Source organism: Plodia interpunctella, chromosome 14, assembly GCF_027563975.2.
Source record: "Plodia interpunctella isolate USDA-ARS_2022_Savannah chromosome 14, ilPloInte3.2, whole genome shotgun sequence".
Classification (NCBI taxonomy): domain Eukaryota; kingdom Metazoa; phylum Arthropoda; class Insecta; order Lepidoptera; family Pyralidae; genus Plodia; species Plodia interpunctella.
Window position 1 is genome coordinate 8161800 of NC_071307.1, and position 25252 is coordinate 8187051.

At 35.0% G+C, this 25252-nt stretch overlaps 2 protein-coding genes across 2 annotated transcripts in view; both read left to right on the top strand.

The window, feature by feature from the left end:
• Positions 1-997, top strand: part of LOC135309842 (atypical protein kinase C-like) — a 137437-nt gene extending 136440 nt beyond the window's left edge. The window contains exon 4 of the mRNA XM_064436351.1: positions 795-997. Within this exon, the coding sequence (XP_064292421.1) occupies positions 795-805 (11 nt within the window). The 3' untranslated portion in view covers positions 806-997. The remainder of the gene's footprint in view (positions 1-794) is intronic.
• Positions 1-25252, top strand: part of LOC128675107 (atypical protein kinase C) — a 182766-nt gene that overhangs the window by 126281 nt on the left and 31233 nt on the right. The window lies entirely within an intron of this gene.

The following is a 25252-nucleotide window of genomic DNA, read 5'->3' on the forward strand; positions in this document are numbered from 1 at the left end:
TCTGACGAAATATGGTTATGTGTAGTCTATGTTATTTATTTCTATATCTTTTTATGAAAACGCTCGTGTATTTTGAATAAAAATGAAGTGATGTCAAACGGTAGCAGCTGTTTTATGATTGAGTTTGACACTAAATGCTAAATTTTACATTAAAGTATTTTTTCGTATATTAAATTAAATTTATTTAGTCCAGCTTTTTTCTTAAAAACTTTAATTTATCATTATAAATATAAAAAGATACTCCAAAATGTCGAATTACCTATCTGCACCGTTACGGCTATCCTCTACGCAAAGTAACTGACCGCCCTTGGATCGCCATTTACGTCGCGGTGTCATGCAGTTTTATATTTAATTCGTATTCTTTAAAAGTCGCAAAGTTCTGGCACAAAATGATCTAGACAATACCAAATAACACCACAAATGACACCTTTACACGAAGAAGAAGAAGATGACTCGTAATCTGCGTGTAATTTTTTTTTCGATTTATATATAGCGAGAACAATCAAGTAATTCCTTAAGTTCTAATAAAACTCTAAACAATATAAAGATGGCTTCCCGTGGGATTAGCATCCAACAAATCGCTATTTAAATTCAAATTTTATTCATCTTCTTATCGACGTCAAAAATGTACTTGAAACTATGTCTACCGCGGACGTCCAAAGCGCAGGTGAAGAATCGGCGCAACAAACTTCACCGCAGACTTTTCCTCAAAGACGTCAAATGACAAAATGTAAGTCTTATAAGATTGCTGGAAGTCTACTGTATTCTTTTCTTTATTCTTTTGTCCTTTCCAGATGACCCCTGACACCAAGTTCCTGCCTTTTCCAAAGATATCCCATCCCTGGAGTTCTAGACTGACAAGGAAGAATTAGAAATAGAAGAATTTCCCACTTTCCTAATAATTGTGCTTAGGCTGCCGATCTGAACTAACGTTGTTTCCGTGTATTTTCTCAGGAATGGTCTTTAAAATGCTAAAATAAAACTATATATTAATTATCATATTAGTTTTGGTTTCATAAATATTATTATCATATGAAACATTAATTGGGCACCAAGACTCAAGTGGAAATTGGCGGGCCATGTCTGCCGAATGTCGCCCCAGAGATCACCACTTGGGTTCCCGAAAGGCGCAGGCTTCGATGTAGACCACGAACAAAATGGCGGGACGATCTAGACAAGTTTCAGTGTGATTGATAATAAACGGCTCGACATAAACGAAACCTTTGGAAGACAAAAGGGGAGGCCTTTGCCCAGCATTAGGACACATAATACAGGCTATAAAAATGAGGCATTTGTGATTATGTTCAACGTGAATGTAAAGTCGAGTAGTGGTACAAACTATTTTCTCCAGAAGCTAAACCTTCACACTTAAAATTTTAAATTATATGCTAATGGTCAAAGGTACAGCTTTTATGCTGGCGCTGTGTTGATAATTTGATAATCTAGCTGTCAATTTTTACTTTTTGCTTAACATGAAACAATAAACACTAGCATTTCCAAAACGTTTTTTTGTTGAACTTTTACGCGGATTTGAAAAGGATTTATTTAAATGTAACCATTTATTAAAAATCCTTTTTAAATCTGTTGAATTTTCATTTATCCCCATAACGGTCTGGTGCATAATAGAATTCGATGCGTCAAAACTAGAGTGCACTTACATAATGCAAGTAAAGTAAATGCATATGGGTGTGGTGACCGCTTCGCGCGGTTACTAGCACGACAACCGCATGTTAAGTAGCCCACAGCCTTTTTGCTGCGGTGATAGTGGCGACTTGGACTTGTGAGTGTGTTTATGTACCGCTGACTGTACGTACTAACCACTAGCACGCTTTTAGCGCTGAGAAAAGAATATGTAAATTATTGTAAGAGATCCCTACATAGGATTGGTCCACCATTGTATAGTCAACAGCACATCAAGTTATCCTGCATGAACCTATATGGCGCGATAATAGTGGCGAGTTTGCAATGAATTAGGGTAGGTTGATATGTGCCGTTGACTGCACATGCAGCTCTATTAATTTTAAACAAGATTTATACCCAAGATTGAAAGTAAATTTCCGGAAAATACGTTTTTAAGGACAAAGATTCGGAATTTTGGAACGGCACATCACTATTCCATTGTCATACCTAACTAGGTACATAAATAAACCAACTAGTTTATATGATAGCAAGCCGAAGTGGAGGATCCCGGCTTCGAAACTTGTGAGACCGGCTCTCGCGAGAGGCCGGACGTCGCTACAACCACGTGTTATGTCTAAATTTCTTATGGAAATATTTACAAGCATTGTTTGAATACCTTTAACTTACTTCTATTATGCCATACGGTGGCGGTGTAAGCGTCGAAACTGTCTCATCTGAGCCATTACCCATTTCTTTCTACAGTTCAAGAGTGTCTGAGGCCAGGGTTCATTTCCTTACTTTTTTATCTTAAACTTCGCGCGGTCGCCGGCGTCCGTTGCTGTCAGACCATTGGCACGCATATCATACTTGACGACATCAAGCCAATCTGGACAATGCCTTATTTAAGAATTATGAATAATATAATCAATAATATAACATTATTGTCCGAAAGGGTGACAATTTAAATCTACCTTTCTAATGAAACTATCCAATATAATTTTTTGCGATGACTACTTGGTTATCGGAAAAAAAATATATCCAATTATATCCTATCCAATTTAATTTTTTGCTATGACCAGTCGGTCATCGCAAAAAATTATATTGGATAGTTTGTATACAAATAACAACAGTTTGTTGTTTTATTTATCTCAAACGTAGTTTCATTAATATAAAACAAACATTAACATTTCATTAGTATAAAACAAAGTCGCTTTCTCTGTCCCTATATCCCTATGTATGCTTAAATCTTTAAAACTACGCAACGGATTTTGCAGGTTTTATTTATATATAGTTTGATTCCTGAGAAAGGTTTAGATGTATAATTGATTAAGGTTTTACCTGAGCGAAGCAGGGACGGGCCGCTAGTTACCTATATACTTAAACAGTCATTTTGAAGTGTCAAACTTCATACAAGAATAAGACACTAATTAGAGAAGACGATCTAGTTGGCCCAAGTAAATATAAAGTTTCAGAGACACCACTCAGGAGTGACCTGTACTGTAGAGGCACCCTTGTGCTGACCACACGTTCTAGAAACTTTCCTTGCGCGTGTACACAATAAGTCTTCGAATAGGGCTGCGTAAAACAAACTTGTTCCTCGCGTGCTTCAGATAAATAATGTCTGTGTTTTAGAAACGCGAGAGCAGCGCTACGCTGTTCTACCTATACATGTTTGTTTTTAAATTATTATAGCATGTTCGACTGCTCGAAAAAAGCCACCCCACTTTCCACGATTTCTTACCTGGTCCTTTTCATTCAGGTCTTGTTGAATGCCTTGATCTCAACCGACCATCTACGCCTAACTAGTTTTCTGTACACATAACTTGACTCCTAGGTATCCATGTGTTTCAAAATAAATACCAAGTATTATTACATATTTTGCTTTACTAAAGTACTGCTAAAGCACATACTTAGAAGTTATTGTTTGAAAGAGAAACAAAGCTCCTTCTTATGCACGAAATAGCGTATTTGAGTCAGAGACACCAACGATCACAACCATGGTCTTGACAAGTATTTCTTTCCAAGTTCGAAGAAGAACTCTCACAGTAGCAACCCTAGCTAAGGCAGTTGCGCGGGCAGGTTGTAGGGCGGGGGGTACTCCCGGCACAAAAGATCGTCCCCCATTAAATCTAAATCAGCGGCTCAGGTATTCAGGCGGTGGGTACAATTTATGTTCCGTATTGTCCCCTTTTTGATGAAATGTAAATTTTGTTTGCGCTCCTCTCGGAACATCTATTTCTTTTGCTGTAATGGAGTCGCGTCTTCATTATTGTTTTACTCTTTTCATGCATATAAATGTCTCTCATCTGAGTGTTTTTGCGGTTGCTACCGCAGCCGTTAATTAGGCTACACACATGGACGAACCTCCATTCCCCATTGTTTGCCTTATGCTTTTCAGCTATTAGGCCGACGTCTTTAAATGTATATATTCTATAAGTTATTGTATTTATTTGAACCTAGTGTTGCTCTTGCGCGATTTCTCGATTTCTTCCTCAGGTATAGGCTGACTAGCGTCAGAAGGAATAAACTTTCTACTTCACTTCGGCATCTTCAATTGTCAGGCCATTGGCACACATGTCTTCATTGACGACATCAAGTCCGAACTTTTTTGGTTTACCACGAATTGTGCTGACTAGTCCAGGGCCAGACGAAAGCGGCAACTCATTCAATAACAAACATATCTTCGTAAGAAAAGATAACTACAGTTCAATTTCCGAACGTCAATATTCATGATAAGTAAATTGATATCGGATGTTCTCGTTTCGTTCGGAAATCGGAAGAAAAGTAGTTGGTATACCCGCGATCGTTTCCAATCAGAAACTATTACTGTTTCTATGTATAAATACATACGATGATTCATTCTTTGAGTGCTCTGCCATCTGTTTAGACAAGCGTAAGAAAAAAGAAAATTGATTGATAGAATTTTCTACAAAAATTGGGTATTTCCTAGAAAAGATTTAATTTTGAAAGAATTATTTTTCTAATAAGTTCATTAAAATCAAAAATGTGAATCGGAAAGATAAAATAAACACATAAGTATCGGTTGCACCGGTCAACCGGTTTGCATCGGTTAAAGTTAACGTCAAAGAAAAATTGCTTACATTCCGAATGCATATAAAGATTTAACTGTCATGTCATGCTGAAAAATTTAATCCTATTTTTCAGTAAAAAATCAAAAACAAGGTCCCTATAGCTCTCAAAACAGGCTGACGTAATAAAACCGAATCTGCATAGTTTGACGAAGAATAACACCTAACGTCCTAGGTAAACAACACACTTTTTATCCGCACCCGCGTAAAGCCCACCACAAAAATAATAGAAGTCGCGTAAGCTTTTAGCCACTATAGGGATGCGCCAACGCCGATAGATCTCAATATCGACTGTCGACGTTTCTGCGACGTTCAAGCGAGTCGATAGTACTCCACTGGGGGAACGACCGACGTATAAATAAGAATATTCGGTGTTGAATGTTACTTTACAAGCGCCGTAATAGTAACTCACGACTGTTTTATCGATAACGCGCTGCGAATGGTGATTTCGTTGTTTTTGCCTCGCAATCTTGGAAATTATGTCCATACTGTTTTAGGATATTGCTTTTGTTTGGTACATTTTATGTTAAAAGTCTATAGGAATTGAGTTATCATCGAATATTATTTAAAAAATGGCGTAGCCACTGCTAAACGATGGCTAAAGTTAAAACACACTTTGGAAACACGTTATCCTTCCAATATTAAATTACAAACTACAAAATGTAAATTTTGTAGTTCTATATTTTCATTTTGGGCGGATAATGTATTTGGCTTTGTGTAAAATCGTGTTCGTAAACTGAAATATTTTTGGTAATTTTTAAAATGTTAGTATGTAGTAAAAATTAAACAAATAACTATTATTTAGTGTATTTTCAAGTAAAAATAGTACATAGGGAGATAATGTTTTTAGTATTAAGTTCGCCTTTTGTTTAAATATGTTTTCACTTGGAGTAATAAAATTTGATGAATGTAAATCGCGTAAAAACGTCATAATACTTGTTAGGATCTTGTTCAATTCCAAAGACTGCTGTATAAAATGTATTTTATTTTTATATTAATTGGGACACACATATGACAGAGTTCGTAGCTGAAAATTTTCTTTTTTAGAATAACAACCTTATAAAAAATTAAAAAATAAATCTACTTGTGTTGCCAGCAACAATCCTAACTAATGTTATAAATGCGAAAGTAAGTTATTACCTCTTCAAGCGTAATCTACTAAACCAATCTTAGGGAGGGAAGGGAATTTAAGCGAGTGAAACCGCGGGTAAACAGCTAGTACATTATAACATAAAGTTGATAATATGAAGGAAACCATGTTAACTTTTTATATCTAATTAGGAAAACCTTTTTCTTTCTATTCTCATTTTCTTCGTTGCAATCCGCCTTGAAATCTTAATAACCCTACGAACACATTTCTTTCCACGGATCAGGTAATAAAACACAAACTAAATCGCTTACATAATTGAATCCGAATGGCTAGCTAGAAACGTGTTAGTATGTAAATCGGACCTTTTTTACTCGAGTTCAACCCTCGCATCAATCAAAATCGACATCACTAGCACTTCGCCATTTTCCGAGCCACTTTTGCTACAATATACGGACGCCCGTGGGATTGAATTCAATGGTATTTTTTACACGGGAGTCCAAAAATAGTGTAGTGTTTTCTGGGTTGAGCTGTGTGGTTTCCGCCCTAGAATGGCATCATGCCATGTCGTCCCGTGGATTATATGACCAAGGGATAAATAGCCTTGACAAGCAAAGCAAGAAAATTCTAAGAAGTTTGACATTGAGACAGGCGGCCGTTTTTATAATTACAGTCGAATCTTCAAAATTTAAAGAATTATTACCCCGAGTTTTGATGCGTCTCTTCACGCTCTGTCTATCAAACAAATTTTCTTAAAATGTTGCGTGCTAGAAGTACACACCCTTTCATCTCGGAAAAAAGTGACAGTTCCCGTGGGAAATTATGCCTATTTAGTTTTATCTTCCTTGTCAAATACATGTATAGAATACAGCCCAAAGCTTAATCTGATACAATAACCACGCGCAGTGTGGTAGGGCCAGCGTCCGGCTGCGTCCGGCCGACCGGACCGGACACAGTGTGATTCATTATGTTTGCCTGTCGCTTGTCCTTTGCTGGACATTCATTGACTCGTACATATTACAATTTTATTAAATAAATATATTGGGACAAATCACACAGATGGAGCTAGCCCCAAAGTAAGTTCGAGACTTGTGTTATGGGATACTAACTCACCGATACTATATTTTATAACAAATAAGAAATAAAAAGAAAACAAAGATAAACATCCAAGACCCGGGCCAATCAAAAGAAGATCATTTTCCATCTTGACCCGACCGGGGATCGAACCCGGGACCTCTCGGTTCAGTGGCAAGAACTTTACCACTGCGCCACCGAGGTCGTCTTATTATTCATAAATAAAAATACAGTATCACGTTTTTACCCCTTACGGGGTAGACAGAGCCATGAGTAGCTATTCAATCTCCATTCCACCAATAAGCCCGACACAGCTAAACGTGTCTTCCGATTTTATTCATTAAAGATAAAACATGAAAGAAACGTTGAACTACGCAAGACAAGGTACTGTCATTATGCCGCCATTTTGTTTACTCGAAACCAAGTATTGTCCACAGCGTATGTAAAGAAACAAAGTTTTGTGTATGTATTTTGTTGAATGTTTCAAAAATACTTTCCCTAGAGTGTCGGCTTAACACTGTCAGTTATTGATAGATATTTTAATGCCATTGAACAACGGACATCAATTTCAACTTGGTGCTTGGAGCCGTTGAGTAGGATTGAACAACATTATCTATGATAAATGGACCACTCTACCCTTGTAAATGGTTTACAGTATTGGATTTTCGACTCCCAATAAATTTCCATGCTTTTTAAAAGCTTTTATTCAAGTTGCTATGTTGCTTGGTCGTTAATTTATTTGTTCAAATGTTGAATGCCTCTTTTTTTATTATCGTTTAATTTCTCCGGTTCCTTCTGCCGCCATTGAGCGTCTCTTCGCACTGTCACTGTCAGATCATTGACACCCACATCATTCATGACGACATTGTTCCAATATTGAAAGACAATGCATTATTATGATAAGCATGACCTGACGGTGAATCCAGGATAAACTCGAACAAGTCTCTAATGGTCGTAAATGACGCCTGAAACGCTGATCCGACTCTCGTGAAATTCACCCAACGAACAGAGCGAAACGGAAGACACTCCGACACAGAAATTCCGACATTATTATGCACTGCTCAAATAACACGAGTCTTGTATCGAGGGGCGCTCAATCAATTTCTTGCCGAACTAAGTGTACATATCACTTTAATCCGACCCAAAGGAAGAACTCCCAAGAAGCAAGTCATTCGCGATTGTTCGGGACTAACTTCGACAAAAGATGCGTTTACACAGTTCGAATTTTAAATTATTTAAAAATAAACTTTAGTTTTGTTTATAATTTTTTTTTCTTCTTTAATTAGCGACAATAACTACATACATACACTTGATTACTCTGAATGAAACAGATCCAAAGAGGTCCTATGTGAGCGGTGCAGCAGACCGCTGCTCGACGCGCTGCATTAATGACTGATTACGACAACAACATAGGACATAGCTCTGCCTTTCCGCATTTGTAGAGGAGATATATTTTTAGTACTTTTTTTCTCTTTATTTAGGCAAGTTTTTAGATATTATAAAGCTAAGTTAATGACCCAATGTTGACTTGAAGGTAGAACTTAGGCCTCTGATTCTTAAAAAAAATTTAAAATAAATTTTGTCCCTATCTCACTCGCTCTACAATATTTGACATGGAAAAAACGAGACGAAATATATAATATCCCATCGACAGCAATAGTTTTAACTAAATGTAACTGGAGCTGAGGTATTAACTATATTACTTTTTATGAACAATTTGAGAACTAAACGTAAGTAAACGTACCTGTAATGTAACTAAAAGTGTAAAAGCACCTTTAGTAGCGGCGAGTGTTGTCGATGTTGATTGATGCGAAGGTTCGCGGGTCTTCGTTGGGTCCAATTCTTCATTTACATACACATGAGTCCAACCATGTGGCTGCAATTTTATTTGAGTGATTTAGACTACTATATTGTTTTATATACTATAATTGTACTTCATTCATACATATGTAGAATATGAGTATTTGCGTATAGGATGTTAATTATATCTACTATAAATAATGATGTAAAATAATAAGAAAATACATTAGTAGGTAATCAATTAGATGTTATCAAACCATCGAATCAATATATCTGAGCGCGTTTATAACATAATTTACAAGCGATTCTCACTCATATTAGTATGACCATCAAGGTACTGGATATTTTCAGTAATAATGCTTAAGAAGTATTTTTACAAAAATTATATTTTTGCCGCAAGTTTTCATTATCGTCATGTCCGTACATTAAACCCTCGAGGAGTTCCCTTGCCGACAGCCGATCCTAGATGTACATTATGCTTATCATACTAATACATTGTCATGAAAACTGAAGCGACGTGGAAAATTGGAACTCTAAAAGCGGAAGTAGATGAAATTTAACTATAACTTTTAAGATTTGATTACAGATAGACAAACATCGGAACAGGTAACAGGAACTAAATAAAACATGGTAAAATTAAGAAATGTTCCGAAACACCACACACTTAGATATTACGATACGAAATAAAATTACAAGCCGCGACCGCCGTTTCAAATATTTGTTTGTGTCCAAAGTTACAACATGCACCGTTTTAAAATTGCAGCATTTCCACGGAAAACTAATAACAAAAGGCACAAATTTAACTCGAAACGTGAACCAGGTTACAAAATATAACCGGTCGCGAAAATAACACTTTACCGACGAAACACACAATTACACGAAACGACGAAAGACACAAAATTACCCGACGAGTGACAGTTACGAACTGAAATTAACAAGAGTCGAGTGATTATGCCAACCGTCTGTGACCAAAAGTTCCCAGGTTCTTGTCCTAGTCATTTGTTTACCAATCTAATGCTTGTGTGGTCGTTTTCATAGAGAAATTAGCTTCAGGTAAAGGAAAATCTGTTTTTATCGATTTAGTTTTAATTTTATCTGAAATATCTCCCTATAACATTATAGCGATAGCGATACCTTATTGGTCAGGTTTTTATTTAGTTTCACCTGTCCCGTCTGTAATCAAATCTTACAACTTAAATTTCACCTACCTCCGCTTGTCCTACAGGGATGGAATTTTCTACGTACCATAACCTAGTAGTGCACCAGGATTGGCACCCAACGAGGGAACTCCTCAACGGTTGATTGCGCCGACATGATATTTTTGTCACGCGTTGAATGCAATAAGATGTTTAAGTGTGAGTTGAACTGTCAAATTTGACGTTGATTTTAACCGGCGGACCGCTGACGTTTAGGCAAAATGGCGTACTTTGCGTTTTCTGCACACATCAAAGTTGACGATGCAACTTACCCTAAGCTTGAGTCAAAAATGACATTTATGTCAAAATAAACGTATATTTACTTCTGTGCTCGTCCTTATTTTTTCCCGAACATTCCCCCTTCTGCGAAACAATTGTATACCATTATTTTTTCGTGGAACCCCAAGGTCTGTGAACTTTTAATGAACTTTTAATTTATATTCGTAAATTGCCTTACAAATTATTATCAACAACTTGTAGAATTCAAGGGGTAAGGGTGATTTTACATTGAACCAAAACAACAGTTTGGGTCCAATGTTATAGCACCACACAAATAACTTACCTGTGGTACATAGCACACTTACACAAAGAATTATAAATTATAAAAAGTTTATAGATGAACCACATATAGGCGTTTAAGTCATATGAAAACTTCATATTAATTTGTAGGTTAGTAGTTTGTGTCAATTGTCTATTTGACGTCTATATGACGTTTAGTTGTGGAAGTCTCGATCTAGTAGAGGTCTAGATTCATTTGTAAACGTCATGGGGCTGAGATGGTGAATATTATATTTAATATTGATTAAGCTAGTAGTTGCTATTCATCATCAGCTCTCCATGATCCACTGCTGGGTATAAATCTCCTGTACACACAATTTTTTTTTGTCCTGGCCATAATTATCCAGTTTCATTATTCCAACTATTTCGATTTCCGTAATAAAGGTAGACTTAATGCGTGCGCCTTGTATGGAATCGTAACACATATGTGCACGCGTACGCTTCGCATTCAACCATAATTTAATACAATAAGCGCGCACAGCTACGCGTCAAGCAATCGTTCTGCGCCAGCCTTAACATAAGCCGCAAGTTTAGTGTACGAGCACCCTTAATCCCGCGCTAGCTGTAATTGATATTAAATTACTTTCTGATGAATCCGCAAGACCTTGAGTAATCACATTTTCATGTTTTAAATTTGTACCAATATTTTCCTTTGGTTTTATCTAAATTGTGGTGAACATTTTAGAATTTAAGGGTTCACCAGTCAACTTTGACAACCTGCTCACCGCCGTCGTTTCGACCATAGATTTAGAAAGGGCCCGCGCGCGGGGTTTCGACAAAATGGCGTACTTTGCGTTTTCCGAGCAAGTTAAAGTTAACGTCAATGTTGACTGGTGCAACCCTATCTAAGACATGGAAACAGAAATTCTACTAAACCCGTACAAAAAGTGGGTTACACACGAGATTTCAGAAAGAAATTCTGTCTGAAATGTTCTGTCAGGAGTTAAAATTTAAGCATAATTAGTTCCCTTAAGCACACCTCTTAATTTTTATCCCGCTCCGTAACGGTGAATATAAAAACCATCTAGGTCATTAAATTTGTTTTTTTTTTACATTGTACAGCCAACCGCATATCAAATTAACCTGGAAGGAACTCTAAGCCTTGGCAATAAAGGCGAGTTCGCAGTGTATTTTAGTTGTAAACACGGTCTCTTCCGGATCTCATTATAATAAGTAATTACGAATTTGGGAGCGGGCAATACCTAATTAATGAATGTTGGTAACACTGAAATAAGCCATTTTCTCATATTATTATGGTGGTAAACGACGCAATTATGAAATTTATATTTATATGTGGCACTTAATACAAACAATTATTTTATTAACGGTGTTTTTCCTAGTGTGGTCTGTGTAAACTATTATAGCATCTGACATAACCTCGACAATCTACCGACATCTTGTGGCATATAATCGCAGACATCCTGTGTGCGAAGTACGGGTTAGCATTTCACATCTCACCATCGAATCGATTCGAAGTGAGACGCAGCGAACCAATCACATTGCGACATTGTGACGCAACGACAACCATTGCCTCTCAACCTTCAAACCATAAACACAAGAACGCAGCTGCTTTTTGGCGGCAGAAATTGATTTGTATTAACCATTTAGTACCAAGATCTACGAAAAAGTATTGTCGTATTTTCTAATGAATAAAGAAATATAATATCAAAAGACTCCATTGCGTCTTGCAATCCCGGCGGCATCTGCAATCTGCATAATAATGCAACTGCAGCGGGCTATTTAATGAGAATCGCTAGTCACGTACCACCAACGATATTGTGTGTCAAGCAACGCCCAACTGTTTGCAGAGCCGCTTCGCAATTTTCTCGCTTAGCCAGCGTCCTAGGTGAGCGATGGAATGCTACACGACGCGTTGCGATTGTTCGCGTATAAGTTATTACGGCGGTTCGATCCACAACTTGAGGTGGTCAAGTAGGTTGGTCATAGAGGAATGACATAAATAAATACGTATCGCGCCGCCTCAGTTGGGCTAAGAAAAGGATATTAAAATGATTGCTGGTTCAGTTAAAAGCATCTCATTGGTGCGGAATAAAAGAGGATTTAGTAGGTCAATATGTTACTTAAACTATTGGAAATTATTGTCAAAATAACCTTATATTTTGTCATTTATAGACAGGACTCCCCCCAGAAGGCGATATATTTTCCTTTTTATTTCTTAATTAGCTGCACCGAGCGGTGTTACCAGCGTAATTATTATTTTTTTAATACCATTTTGAGAACATTAGCGCCATCTACTTTATAAACCGCCATTGACTATCACAATTTTTTACCGAATCCTACGGGAATCGCTCACTTTCGTATCAGACGACCTCGGTGTCGCAGTGGTAAAGTGCTTGCTTCTGAAACGAGAGGTCCTGGGTTCGATCCCCGGTCGAGTCATGATGGAAAATGATCTTTTACTGATTGGGCCGGGTCTTGGATGTTTATCTATATATGTATTTGTTTTAAAATATAGTATCGTTGAGTTAGTATCCCATAATACAAATCTCGAACTTTGGGGTTAGCTCAAACTGTGTGATTTGTCCTAATATATTTATATTTATAGCTATCTCAATACCATATTCCAGAAAAATCCAGTCGTTTGAGCGTGAAGAAAACAAACATACACCTTTATAATATTAGTTGGATTCGAATACTTCATATTGATAATATTTGTACAAGATGTTATCCAATTAAGCTAAATACTTTGTCCAAACAGAATGCACTTCGCAAAAATAGGTTTTTGCCTAGTAATTACAGACTATTGCCAGCAAACTAGTGTTTCCTAGCTGTGTTACATGTTTCAGTGGTGTAATGGCATTCTTTTACGACTCCCAATTGAAAAACTTAAATGTTAAACGTATTTTCAACAAACTTCCAAAGGAGTTCTCTCTGTTCGGGTGTCCGTATATGTTTATGTACTTCTGTTCAAGGATTTCTATAATATATTTCTCACTACCCGCAGCTTCGCTCGCGTTAATTTCATGCGTCCGCTCATAAATTACTATTATCGATATCTCGGGACCTAAGCAACGTATCGCGATGAAACCTATACCAGATTTTAAGTTAGATCATCCGCTATATAACTGAAAAAACCGCATCAAATACCATCCAGTAGATTTTGCGTGATGCGCGAATAAACATACAGACAAAAAATTAAAAAATGTTTTGGCAACTCTTAAGGCCATAAAGACACCACATAATGTTTTTTCTTTAATATCTCTTATGTACAGACATAGCCCAATTACAGTTATATATATAGATACATAATCCTTCCCTTCAAATTCCCGGTTGGGTCTTTGGCCCCAGGTGTTTGTAGGACTGAGGACTTGAAGTAATGACCTTGTTATATCCGAGCTGGCCCCGGGTCGACCCCAGCCACACCTAGCTTATTCAAAGCCGGGATGCGAGTATAACCAGACACCCTATATCCGAGGAGTCTTGAAGCCAGATAGTAAAATAAGTAATAATCCTATTCCCCTTATAATAATCGCTATTTCTCTTGCATTTATATAAGTTTAAAGCTATATTGGGCAAGGCTTTATACAAATCAGAAGGAATAGCACAGATATCGAAAGTTAAGTTGCAATTAAGTATATATTACATGATATCACTACAAGTTTCTCGTTCGAAAATTCAGTTTTTTTTTTACGACAAAGAACACATACTGCTTCTTCTTCTTCTTTTCTTGTGTTATGTCTCCATCGTACGCCAAAACGATGATCTGGGGGCACGACAATGCCCCCGCAATTCGAGCAAAAAAAGCGGCACGACCGTACCATCCTTTTCTCGAAGCAATCCAGGCCAATTGCGAACCCCAATAACTTCGTTGTGGGTAAAACAGGAAGCCTGAATTTTTAGTAACTAAGCAGGTAATTTATAAACACTGTATATTTCAAATTTCATTCAATTTGAACCAGTAGTTCAACAATTGCAACTTGTACAAGTTACTTGATGTGTTTGAAACACCCATTCCATTTGTGAATATTGAATAACTATTGAGAGATTATTTTATTTTCTTTAATTGTTCCTTTTGACTATTTTTGCAGTTCTGTTTTAATATAACCCCTGTTTGTATGAACGCGATAAACGCATAAACTGTCAAACGGATTTTTGTTCTGCTAGGATAGTTTAGGTATATCATTTATTATGGTTCGGCTAACCGAGCAAAGCCGGTTGGGCCGCAAGTGTATGATTCAGCTCAACATACAAATACTGCATAAACTATAAGGAATGTTTGAATTTAATACAAGTATTTTATTATTGTATCGAAAAGATATTTAGCATAACAAGTGACATTGATTTGTACACCATGGCAACGAATGGTTTGTAATATACCCCGTGAAGTAGCCTATGTTTGAACGGGGGTCTTTAACTACATGCATACCAAATTTCATCAAAATCGGTCTTGGGGTTTAGCCGTTATTATAAATGTGAACATGTATGTCGAATAGACATACAGTCTTTCGCATTTATAATATTAGTGTGGATTTACTATTTCTGCACTCCATAATATTTCATATTTCAATCAATGCAAACAAAAATCAAATCAGAATCGGAGTTTTCAAACGTCTTCATTGCAATCTCAATGAAATAATTTACACAACTTTAAATATTGACACAAATCGAGGGCGATGTAAAATTCATACTGGCCGGAATTCAGTTTGATTCGTATTTAAAAGTTGTTCAAAGGCGCTGGTCCGAAGTTGGCAACTCGGTTATTTTACTTCACACTCCCGACGCCATTTAGGAGGGAAACTTACGATTTTCAAAAATATTTTTCGCTCAGAAAATTGCAACTTAGTGATAAATTGGATCTAAACTTTTTCTGTGGTCTTGTAGGATTGGATGTTAGAAGGCGGTATTAGCGAGATAAAAAATAATTTTGTAAATCTTCTTTAGCTGGCCAATTTAATGAGCAATTTGCATTCATGTTCATGTTATTGCATTCGAGAAAACAATATATATATATATATATATATATATATATATATATATATATATATATATATATATATATATATATAAGTAAGTTTCAGCTCAATTGATTCAAGATATCTGCTTCATGTTTGAGTTGCAAGATTCTACCCGTGACATCGGGACATAGTGTTGCAAGTTAAATAAAAGCATGTAAATGGACATCCTTTTATAAATAGCTATAAATGATGACTCAGCTACCCGGACGAAATCTTGGCATCCATAAAAAAATTTAAAATTTTTTTCGTGGTTCATTATGCTAAGCAAAAAAATCGTGCTACCAAAACGAAAGTGTGCGCTGTCGACGTGGGCGCGTTCCGACTTATTAATTTATGTTTCAGCTCTGAGATCAAAGCCTTCAGCCTCTCCTCTACCCTAAATCCCCCCTCCTTTTCCCCCTCAGCACTATATACCGTAACCTGCGGCGTTGCCCGTGTTTAATAAGCCGTAAAATCCATAAAGTGGCTTCTTTGTTTTTTCCAAAATATGGTAATAATTCCAGGAATGCTCCCGGACCTACAAAATACGATCACAAGTTAATAATTGCATTAAGACTTTGTAAATGCACTGAACTTTCTTGATTTTATAAAACACTTTCCTTTAGGTACATACAAAGATAATCCTCCTTTCAACAGACGGGTAAAAGCTGAGGGTAAATAAATAACACATGTTTCAACAATCTATCTAAAACCCAACCATAAATATCGCAGTCAATTTCTCGATGGTTCGCGCGAAATTGTTTTCGTGTCGCATGTCTCCCCGTCACGCGTCAATTATAAAGCGCGCCAAATTACGACGCCATGTTTGTTTTTTTTTTTTTTTACTTTTTTCTGTTTGAATCTGACATTTTCATGTATCAGGTCCACACAACCTTCCCATTTTTTAATAAGGTTTAAATCGAACAAATTCTTCTATATAACAATTAGTGATATCAGAAACTAATAGGTGGAAGATACTGATCTCAAATTAAATACTTTTATGTGATATCAAAAAAGAAGTCACAAAGCATTCAACATTTATTGTAATGAGAACTGGAAATACGAAATAAAAACTTGAGTTTTGTTACCTACCTCAGTACTTTTAGTTATTTTACTTTTTATAGCGTGAAATACCTTATTATTAAACTATGTTTATAGTATAGCTATGGCACCAGCTAAAGTGTAATCCCACTCGGTATCAGAAGTGGGATGATCCATGCGAGCTGCATGTAGCGCCATATCTGAGGTCTTTGTGGCTGTCGAGGCGTTCTATATCGAAGATATTCTTCTTTCTTTCACTATTATTAGCTTCTAAAACATATGATAGTTTATTAAATACTCGGTATTTTTAAGGAATTCCATTCCAAATTTTATTTTTTTCATGCCAGTCCTAGCCAGCTTTCCGTTATTCAATATTTTGTTAATAATCTTTATCTTATTTTTATGTTTCACTAATACAATACTTCGAGTTAAGAATTGACAAACAATATTCCTGACATTTATTTCGATTTAAGCTCTATGTATCATCAAAGTAAAGTCGATACACACAGAAAGTAATACATTTTTGTTCATCCGAACTGAGCAGGTAGGTATATTTTATTGTTAAAGCTAAAAGGCTAATTATGTCACACAGTCAGAGACAATTAACCTAACACCACATGTCTATTACTAAAAATAAGAATATTATAGATGTGACACCTTATTTATGTAAACAAAGCACTCAAAGCACTCAGCAAAAAAATTAAGACCCAAAGAATTTTTTTTTAATAACTGTGAAAATTATTAAAATAACTAGAAAAATCAGAAGAAACTTGAAACTCGCACATTAAACAAAAGTTATAAAAAATCGTGTCCCTCAAGGCTAGTGTGTGATATCTTGATGTGAAATCTTACTATTTATATTTATCGAACGAGCAGGATTCTCTAGAATCCATTACATTCGAAAGCAACTCGTTTGCCACTTTACCTTGTAAAATGAGAAGTTTATTGGAGTTTATTTATTCTGGTTTCTCGTTGTTTTTGTGCATTAACTTTTTAATTGCGGCTGAAACCCGCGACAGACAATAATGGAACATTTTTCGAATTTTATGCACGGAAATTTGCTAAAAAATGTTTGTCAATGTTGCTGTTTCAAATTTATCTTAATATACTGTCAGACTTTTATTAGAAGCAGAGACAAATTCTATGTAATCCATTCACAATCCATATTTCCATACAAATATTATAAAAACGAAGATTTGTATTTTTGTTTGTAATGAATAAACTCGAACGCCCTTATTAATAAAAACGTTATCCTCTGATTAGCCTCGGAATAGTGATTCTTTGTATTGTCTCGTTCTTTCAATGTCAAATACTGAAAAGAGAGAGAGGGACAAGACATAGAAAAACTACTCCAAGCCTTATCAGAAAACTAAACTTTTATTAATAAAGCGGGAAAAGTATTGGACTGATTTTGATTGAATTTGGCACAAAGATAGACGAAACGTTCTGAAGTAACATGGCTACTTTCATGGTTTTATCCGAGCGAAGCCGTTGACCTATTTGTATACATCGATCATTACTCGTCTCTTCTTCTCATAACAGTTAACCATAGTAATAGCCCACTTTCAGTCAACACTTAAAATTACGATAATTTCATTTGCAATTACCATATTTTTTGTACTTAATTCCCTATTTACAGTCCTTCTTTTAATTCAATTTTAATTTAAGTTTTGTATAAATAGCGTTTCTTCCAATAAAATTTCCCTTGACCGCGCCCAATCTGGTTGGAGGTCGGACGTACATCTTACAAGAAATAGTGGCCTGTGACGTAACATCGAGGGTTCGGAGACGCAGACACCAGATCGGTCAGAAGTTTGTTAATCAGTCACTGCCGACGGCCACGGACGGAATAAATAATGGTACAGTCGGCTACGAATTCTTGGAAAGTTTTGCTTTTTGTTAGAAATCATATTTATTAAAGTTCTTCAAACAAAAGGCAAGTTAATATTTTCTCATAATATGTTTTTTGCCTATAAATATTTAAATGAGCTAAGTAGAATACAACAAACGTGATTTTTTTGCCGTTTTTATTGATAATTGTACGGAACTATTATTGCTTGAGTCCGACTCACACTTGGCCTTGTATTTGCTTAGAATATAAATAGTTTATTCGCATGTTAACATAAATATAGTGCAAGTGGTTGAATATTATAATTTAATGTTTCATCATTTAGCTAATGTTCGCTTGGCGTAGAAGCCGATATTGAGCTGAATTTATAATATTTGTTATACTTATCAAACATGTTGTTCTAACTAGATTAAAATTTTAAGGGCACTGCACCGGCAGGCAGGATAGAAAAAGTAATTTTTTTTTTCCTTCTCTACTTACACTCTCTTTACTACGTAATTAATATCAAAATAGAAGGAGATATTATCTTGTCCCCTTAATTCTTGCATTAGTCTTTTCTGATATTATTGTGTAGTATGAAGCTTCAGGAATATTATATTCATTGGTTGGGAAATATAACTGAATTCTGTCTGTAATCACCTTCACTAGTACAAGTCGTACAGCGAAACAATTTCACCAATATGCCCGAATCGCAGCTTAACTCCAAACTGTTTCCTTTATACTTATATTTAGCAACAGCTAATACAAATTGCCCTGAAATTAGGACAACAAATTATATTCAAAGAGTATTTCGATCGTGACCGTCCATCCATCAGCCGCTGGCGAGTACACTCGCCCGCATATTTCAATAAATAAATATCAGGACAAATCACACAGATTGAGCTAGCCCCAAAGTAAGTTCGAGACTTGTGTAATGGGATAGTAACTCAACGGTACTATGTTATATAACAAAAACATATATAGATAAACATCCAAGACTCGGGCCAATCATAAAAGATTTCGTATATATAACAAATGAAGAAAAATAAAAATTACCTTTACACGTGCTATCATTACTTTAAATTAATTTTATTTATGAGAATATCTGTATTTAAATCATCGAAACAAAGCATTATGTTATATAATAATCTAAATGGATTATGGTCGCAGATTATGTTTTTCTTCTTAGTCGAGTAAAAAAAAACAATTTTCTACAGTTATATACAAGAGGCAACTTGGAAGACGCTCAGATGAGAGAAAGAGAATTTAAGTGTTATGTAAACTTGAAATAAAATCAATATATATCAAACTAAACTTACATAAAAATAATAATATGTATTTTTTTTTTTAATCAGCACTCTGTTCACAATCATAACCTGTTTTGATATACTTTTTGACTATGTACATTATGTACTTTAATATATTATTAGAAAAAAAAAATGTAAGAAACAATAATGGTGAGCCGATCTGGCATGATAGGCATTGAACACTGTTCAAATGAGTTTCTTTCAGCATTTCTTCTCAGCAGTGGTCGTTCCGAAATGCCAGTAGTTTGTAGCTTGTGAAAAATTACTATTTAATATAAAAATTGACGTGAAAAAGTGCCTGTGAAGGTCTAATTTCTGAATAAATGATTTGAATTTAATATATATTAACAAATGTAAATTAATTAAACCCGTTAACATACCCAAAAGGTTGGCAGATTACGATTCAAATTTAGTAGATTAAGAAAAAAATATAAAAATTTATCGTACTCATCTATTTTCGAGATAAAACACTCGACATAGATTCCGCTCATGAAATTATAAAGTTGCAAAGTTTTATGTTCATAATTTTTTTTAAATATGAAATCGGTTTTGTGAAAATAAAGGAGATGAATTTAAATACGTACGAGGCTGAGTGTACTAATCACCGTGGTCTGAGTTTATTTGCTCATTAGCGAATTGGGCTTGTATGGTGGACTGTATATTGTGTGCAAAGTAAATAAAGCTTGTTTTTACGGTTATATTCCCTGGTCATCATGGGATCCCGACCATATGTTTTATGTTAACGAGTCGCCATATTGCTTTTTAAATACGTAAGTTTTTGATATTATTTTTTTTCGATTTTTTCTTTATTGGCCTTTTTCCCACACATGTGGTGTTGGTACAGAATGTTAACTAAAATAATAACGTATGATTCAGAAATTAGGCCTTTACATTTGTCTATACTACTACCAATCCGTCCCGGCTTCGCTCTGGTAAAACCATAATAAAACTTTTTCAGAAATCATGATAGATAATCAGATTCATAGTATATATCATATCATCATCATATGTAATCATATTTAATTAATATTTTCCATCAAGATATAGTGCACTAATGCTAGTATTATTATATTATAATAATTAATTAATATCTTACCTTCACAAGCGCTTTTTCATCATCAAATTGTATATTGGGTATATAGTATTTCTCAATACTCGTCCTATTATATAAATAATATATATTTACCGCAATCTCCTTGCTTTTCCTCTATTTTATCTTCCTTTTAGTAATATGTCTTTCTTCCCGTTTCAAAATATGACCGTATCATTCAAACCTATATCAAAATATTTTTCATAAATTGCACATTAATGTATATGTGATAAAACATACTAATCCTATGAAAGCTTATCTCTAATTGCTTATTATAAGTATTATATTTGATTCGACTAAAAGTAATGTTAACTACTTTTTACTTACAAAGTTTCTCGCGACAGATATAATCGGTAAAAGGGTCTGAAGTAATCCATTAGGTTACAAACTAATATTTTAAGTAGACAAGACACACGGACCTACTCTGCTACACAATATATACCTTATATTACTGCAATAATATAATAAATGGATTGAAACAGGGGATAAAAAAATTTATGAAAAATTACAAGAAGAATTTGCCGTGGATAATAAGTAGCTAATTTCAATCTTTCAATTATTATTTTGTAAATACAACTAAAATGATGGTACGTTAAATAAATATGTGAGATATTAATGGATATTAATAATGCCAAGAAAGATGTTGTGTGTGTTTCATTCCACGTAATAACCACGACCCTCAGCCATGAGGAATACGACTATGATGAAGAAGATTGTTACCTATTTGGACCCCACTTTGGCATAATATGTGAGCTATACATCTTTATTTAACATGGTTTGCCATTGCCTTCTCCATTTCACACACAAGTTAATAAGAATCAACCAGTGTGCAGGTTTCCTCACGATGTTTTCCTTCACCGGAAGCAAGTGGTGGTAGATGAAAACTACTATACATGAGTCAGATTGGTATACAAACTCATGTGGCACGAGTAGGATTCGAAACTGAGACCTTTCGATCCACAGGCGGAGGTCTTAACCATTACACCACCAACGCTTCTGTAAGAAAACTAAAAAGAAAAAATAAAATTACATTAAACTCCACTTTATAATATGGGGGCGGTACAGCAAATCAAAATTTTCACCCTTCGCACCCAAAAGTGATAAAATGAGTCTACTTTTGTATGTGTTGAATGCATTCCAGAGTTCTGTAATACTCCGCCTACCAATACACTCACGTCACATAAATCTGAAACCTTTATCCAAGTTTCGCGCATTCAAAGTTAGATTTTATGTAAAAGAGGATATATTTCCCCGTTATCCTCACATCCCTTGTGTAGCCGAGTGTCCCCACCGGTCATCCCTCTAAGATTAATAAGTCTACTTTAGAAAGCTCTCGAAAGCCCGGAGCCGTAGCGACAAACTTCAGAACTTTTGCTGCACTCGCAAAAGTTATGGCGGATATTGAAAAAGAATTTTAATTCTTCACTCCGCTTTCCTCATGGAACGTGGCATATTTTGAAACACTAATTTGTTAATTAACTGAAAGTTTTAAATTGTATTTTCAGTAACGAAATCAGGCTTATCTGAGCGCATTCCAGCTTCTTTCGTTCAACGTTTCATCGGTTATTAAATAAAGAAAATAAGTAATAGAACTACGAACATAAAACATTTACGAATAGAAATGGTTAAGTGTGTTGGAATGTTGAACAAATTTAACATTAAAATCATATTGCAAAATGTCTTGATTTCCAATTTAGTGTTGTCTTATATCATATAGCTTAATTTATTTCAACTACATGTTTATTTGTCGTCCAATTATATAAAACATAACATACTTGTTTCATTGGCGCCTCAAGGGACCGATGTGTCATTATTACGCGGCTTAATGAATCTGTAATATTATCTCCATAGTGTTGTATGTATATTGTCCACATTTCCTATAGTACATATCTTAGTATAAACAACGAAGAACTAACTATTGCCCGCATCTCTGCCTGCGTTAGGCTATGTTTGACCTCATTAACTACTTATATCTATTCCACATTTCATCTAAACCAGACCAGCGGTTCATAGTTGAAAGTGGGACAGACAGACAACATTTATGTTAGTATGGAATTAGATATAGATTGGAAGTAAGGATGTACTACAATATCAAAATTCGATACAAACCGTTCAGCTGATCGGACTTTCAACAAAATTTCAAAATCTATATTCTTTTATCACATAATAAATTGTTATTCTTTTACTGAGTATATTTTTTAACAGTTTTCCTAGTAATAAACGCCACCATATACGTACATAATCTTAAAAAAAACATAACAATGCTCAGAACAACACAATACATTAACTTCTCGCCTGAGTCGTGTAAAAGATGATATGTTTCCTTAAAAACGGCGTAACAAAAAGATTTTTATTCACATGTAAATGGCGCCGCATGATGGACTGTAGATATGACATTTCGTTTGAAAAATGAGAGGAGCCCTGGGTTCCGGACTGTGAAGATTAGAATAGGGATTCGGGGACGCGGGGTCAATGACCTTACACATTTATCTCCATTATAGCAGTGCACTCTCGTCTTTATTCATTATTATTATTGAATTCCAGAAAGTATTTATAGAAATGCTGCAGTTCCAGGCATTATGTATCTTCTCGATTTTGTTTTGCGCATGAGTGTAACATTAATCTTTCGACCAATCAGGATCTGTCTCTTGCATAGAATTAGTAGGTACTCGCGAAGTACTTACTGGTTTACATCCATGGTCTCATGTTGATTCACGGTTTTGTCGATAGATTTTATCTGCGCGCCGGGTTTTTGCTCCCGTGGGAATTTCAGAATACAAAGTACTATGTATTCCAGGTTATATTCTACCCGTGTACCAAATTTCATAAGAATTGGTCCAGTAGTTTATGAGCACAGATTTTGCGCGAAAGAGTAACAAACATAATCAAACAAACATACATACATACTTACAAACTTTCGCAATTATAATATTAGTAGGACGAAAATAATTCGCTATGTCTATTTTCACGACATGAATATATAATAATCCTATTTGGAATTTTACTGTGACATATATATTATCAAATCCCTTACATTGCCTATCCCTAGGGGTTCGTATTTATAGCAAGCGTATTGAGGGCTTGACAAACTATTTAACTAACGTCAATTGTAAACTTAGCGTTATATTACTAAAGTAGTTTGAAGGTTATTTGTTAGTTTGTCCTCGTAATATCTCTACATAGTATAAAACAAAGTCGTTTCCCGCTGTCTGTTTCTATGTATGCTTAGATATTTAAATGGCGCATTAACGCATGACGCAACGGATTTTGAAGCTGATTTTTTTAATAGATAGCGTTTCAAGAGGAAGGTTTCTAATTATATAACATCCGCAATATTACAACCGTGCGAAGTTGCTAGTTTAGTTTAATATGTAATTAGTTTTATTCACCACACCAGCTTTACGTTTAGAAATTTATATTAAATATTATACGGTCACTTTTAGATGTGTGAAAAGAAAAAACTTGTTTGTTAAAATACGTAAAAAGACATACGTAATGACCATACTGCATTTTTCGACTTGTTTTCATTTCTCTTTTTGTTTCAGGTAAGCATCATCAATATCGTAGCATCCTATAGCAGCCCGGTAAGTATTCTGTCAGTATATTGACTAGCGATATTTAAAAATATAATGAAATTTGAAAATAACGCCTCATTACGTTCGGAAATGATTGACTTGAAATTTTTACTTTCAAATATTTTGTCTTCTGAGAACTTAGTAATTAGCAATTTACGATGTTTTAGGTCGTTTAGCCTTTGTATTTTAAAATCGTTTTATGACCATTAATTATTTCAACTTAAATTCATTTTTTTATTACAATGTACTTAATTAAACCTTCACTAACGAAAAATACTATCTCTGGTTGACTGGCTGGTAAAAGAGTTCCCTTCATGGGATAAGTCCGCCATTTAGATTATAGGAAGTCCGCCATTTAGATTATAGGAAGTCCGCCATTTAGATCATAGGAAGTCCGCCATTGTATAATTTGTTTTTTTGTATAATAGACATATTATGAACAAATAAACATTAAAAAATTACACTTATTTTAACAGCTTAGTAATACATAATTATTACATTGCAACTTGGTATTGCGAATATACGAATATAAGTAAGTAAGTACATAGATCAAATTTAATACAATTACAATGGAAATTCTCAAATAAAATTGAAATCTAACCTGAAAATTGGCTCAAATTCGCAATAACATCTCGATTCGATATATATATATATATATATATCGAATCGAGATGTTATTGCGAATTTGATATATATATACATACATATTTGATTTGATATATATATATATATATATGCTTAATGCCGAAGTGTCAACAAACATCTAATTCGATTCGGATTCGATACCTACTGTGATAACCAATACAGGCCCAAGGACACTCGCCAACCTTCTGATATCGAAACTAGGACGAGATATCTCGATTCTAGAGTCTCTCGAGTCTGCTCACAGTTGTTTACGGCAGCTTCACTAGAGCAGAGCGCATCTAGATTTTTTTAGTCTATGGAGTAGTGTTGTACTGTGAAAGAATAGAAAATTTGTCGATGATTGTGATTTTTCTAAACTATTGATGTTTTGTATTATTATTTAATTTA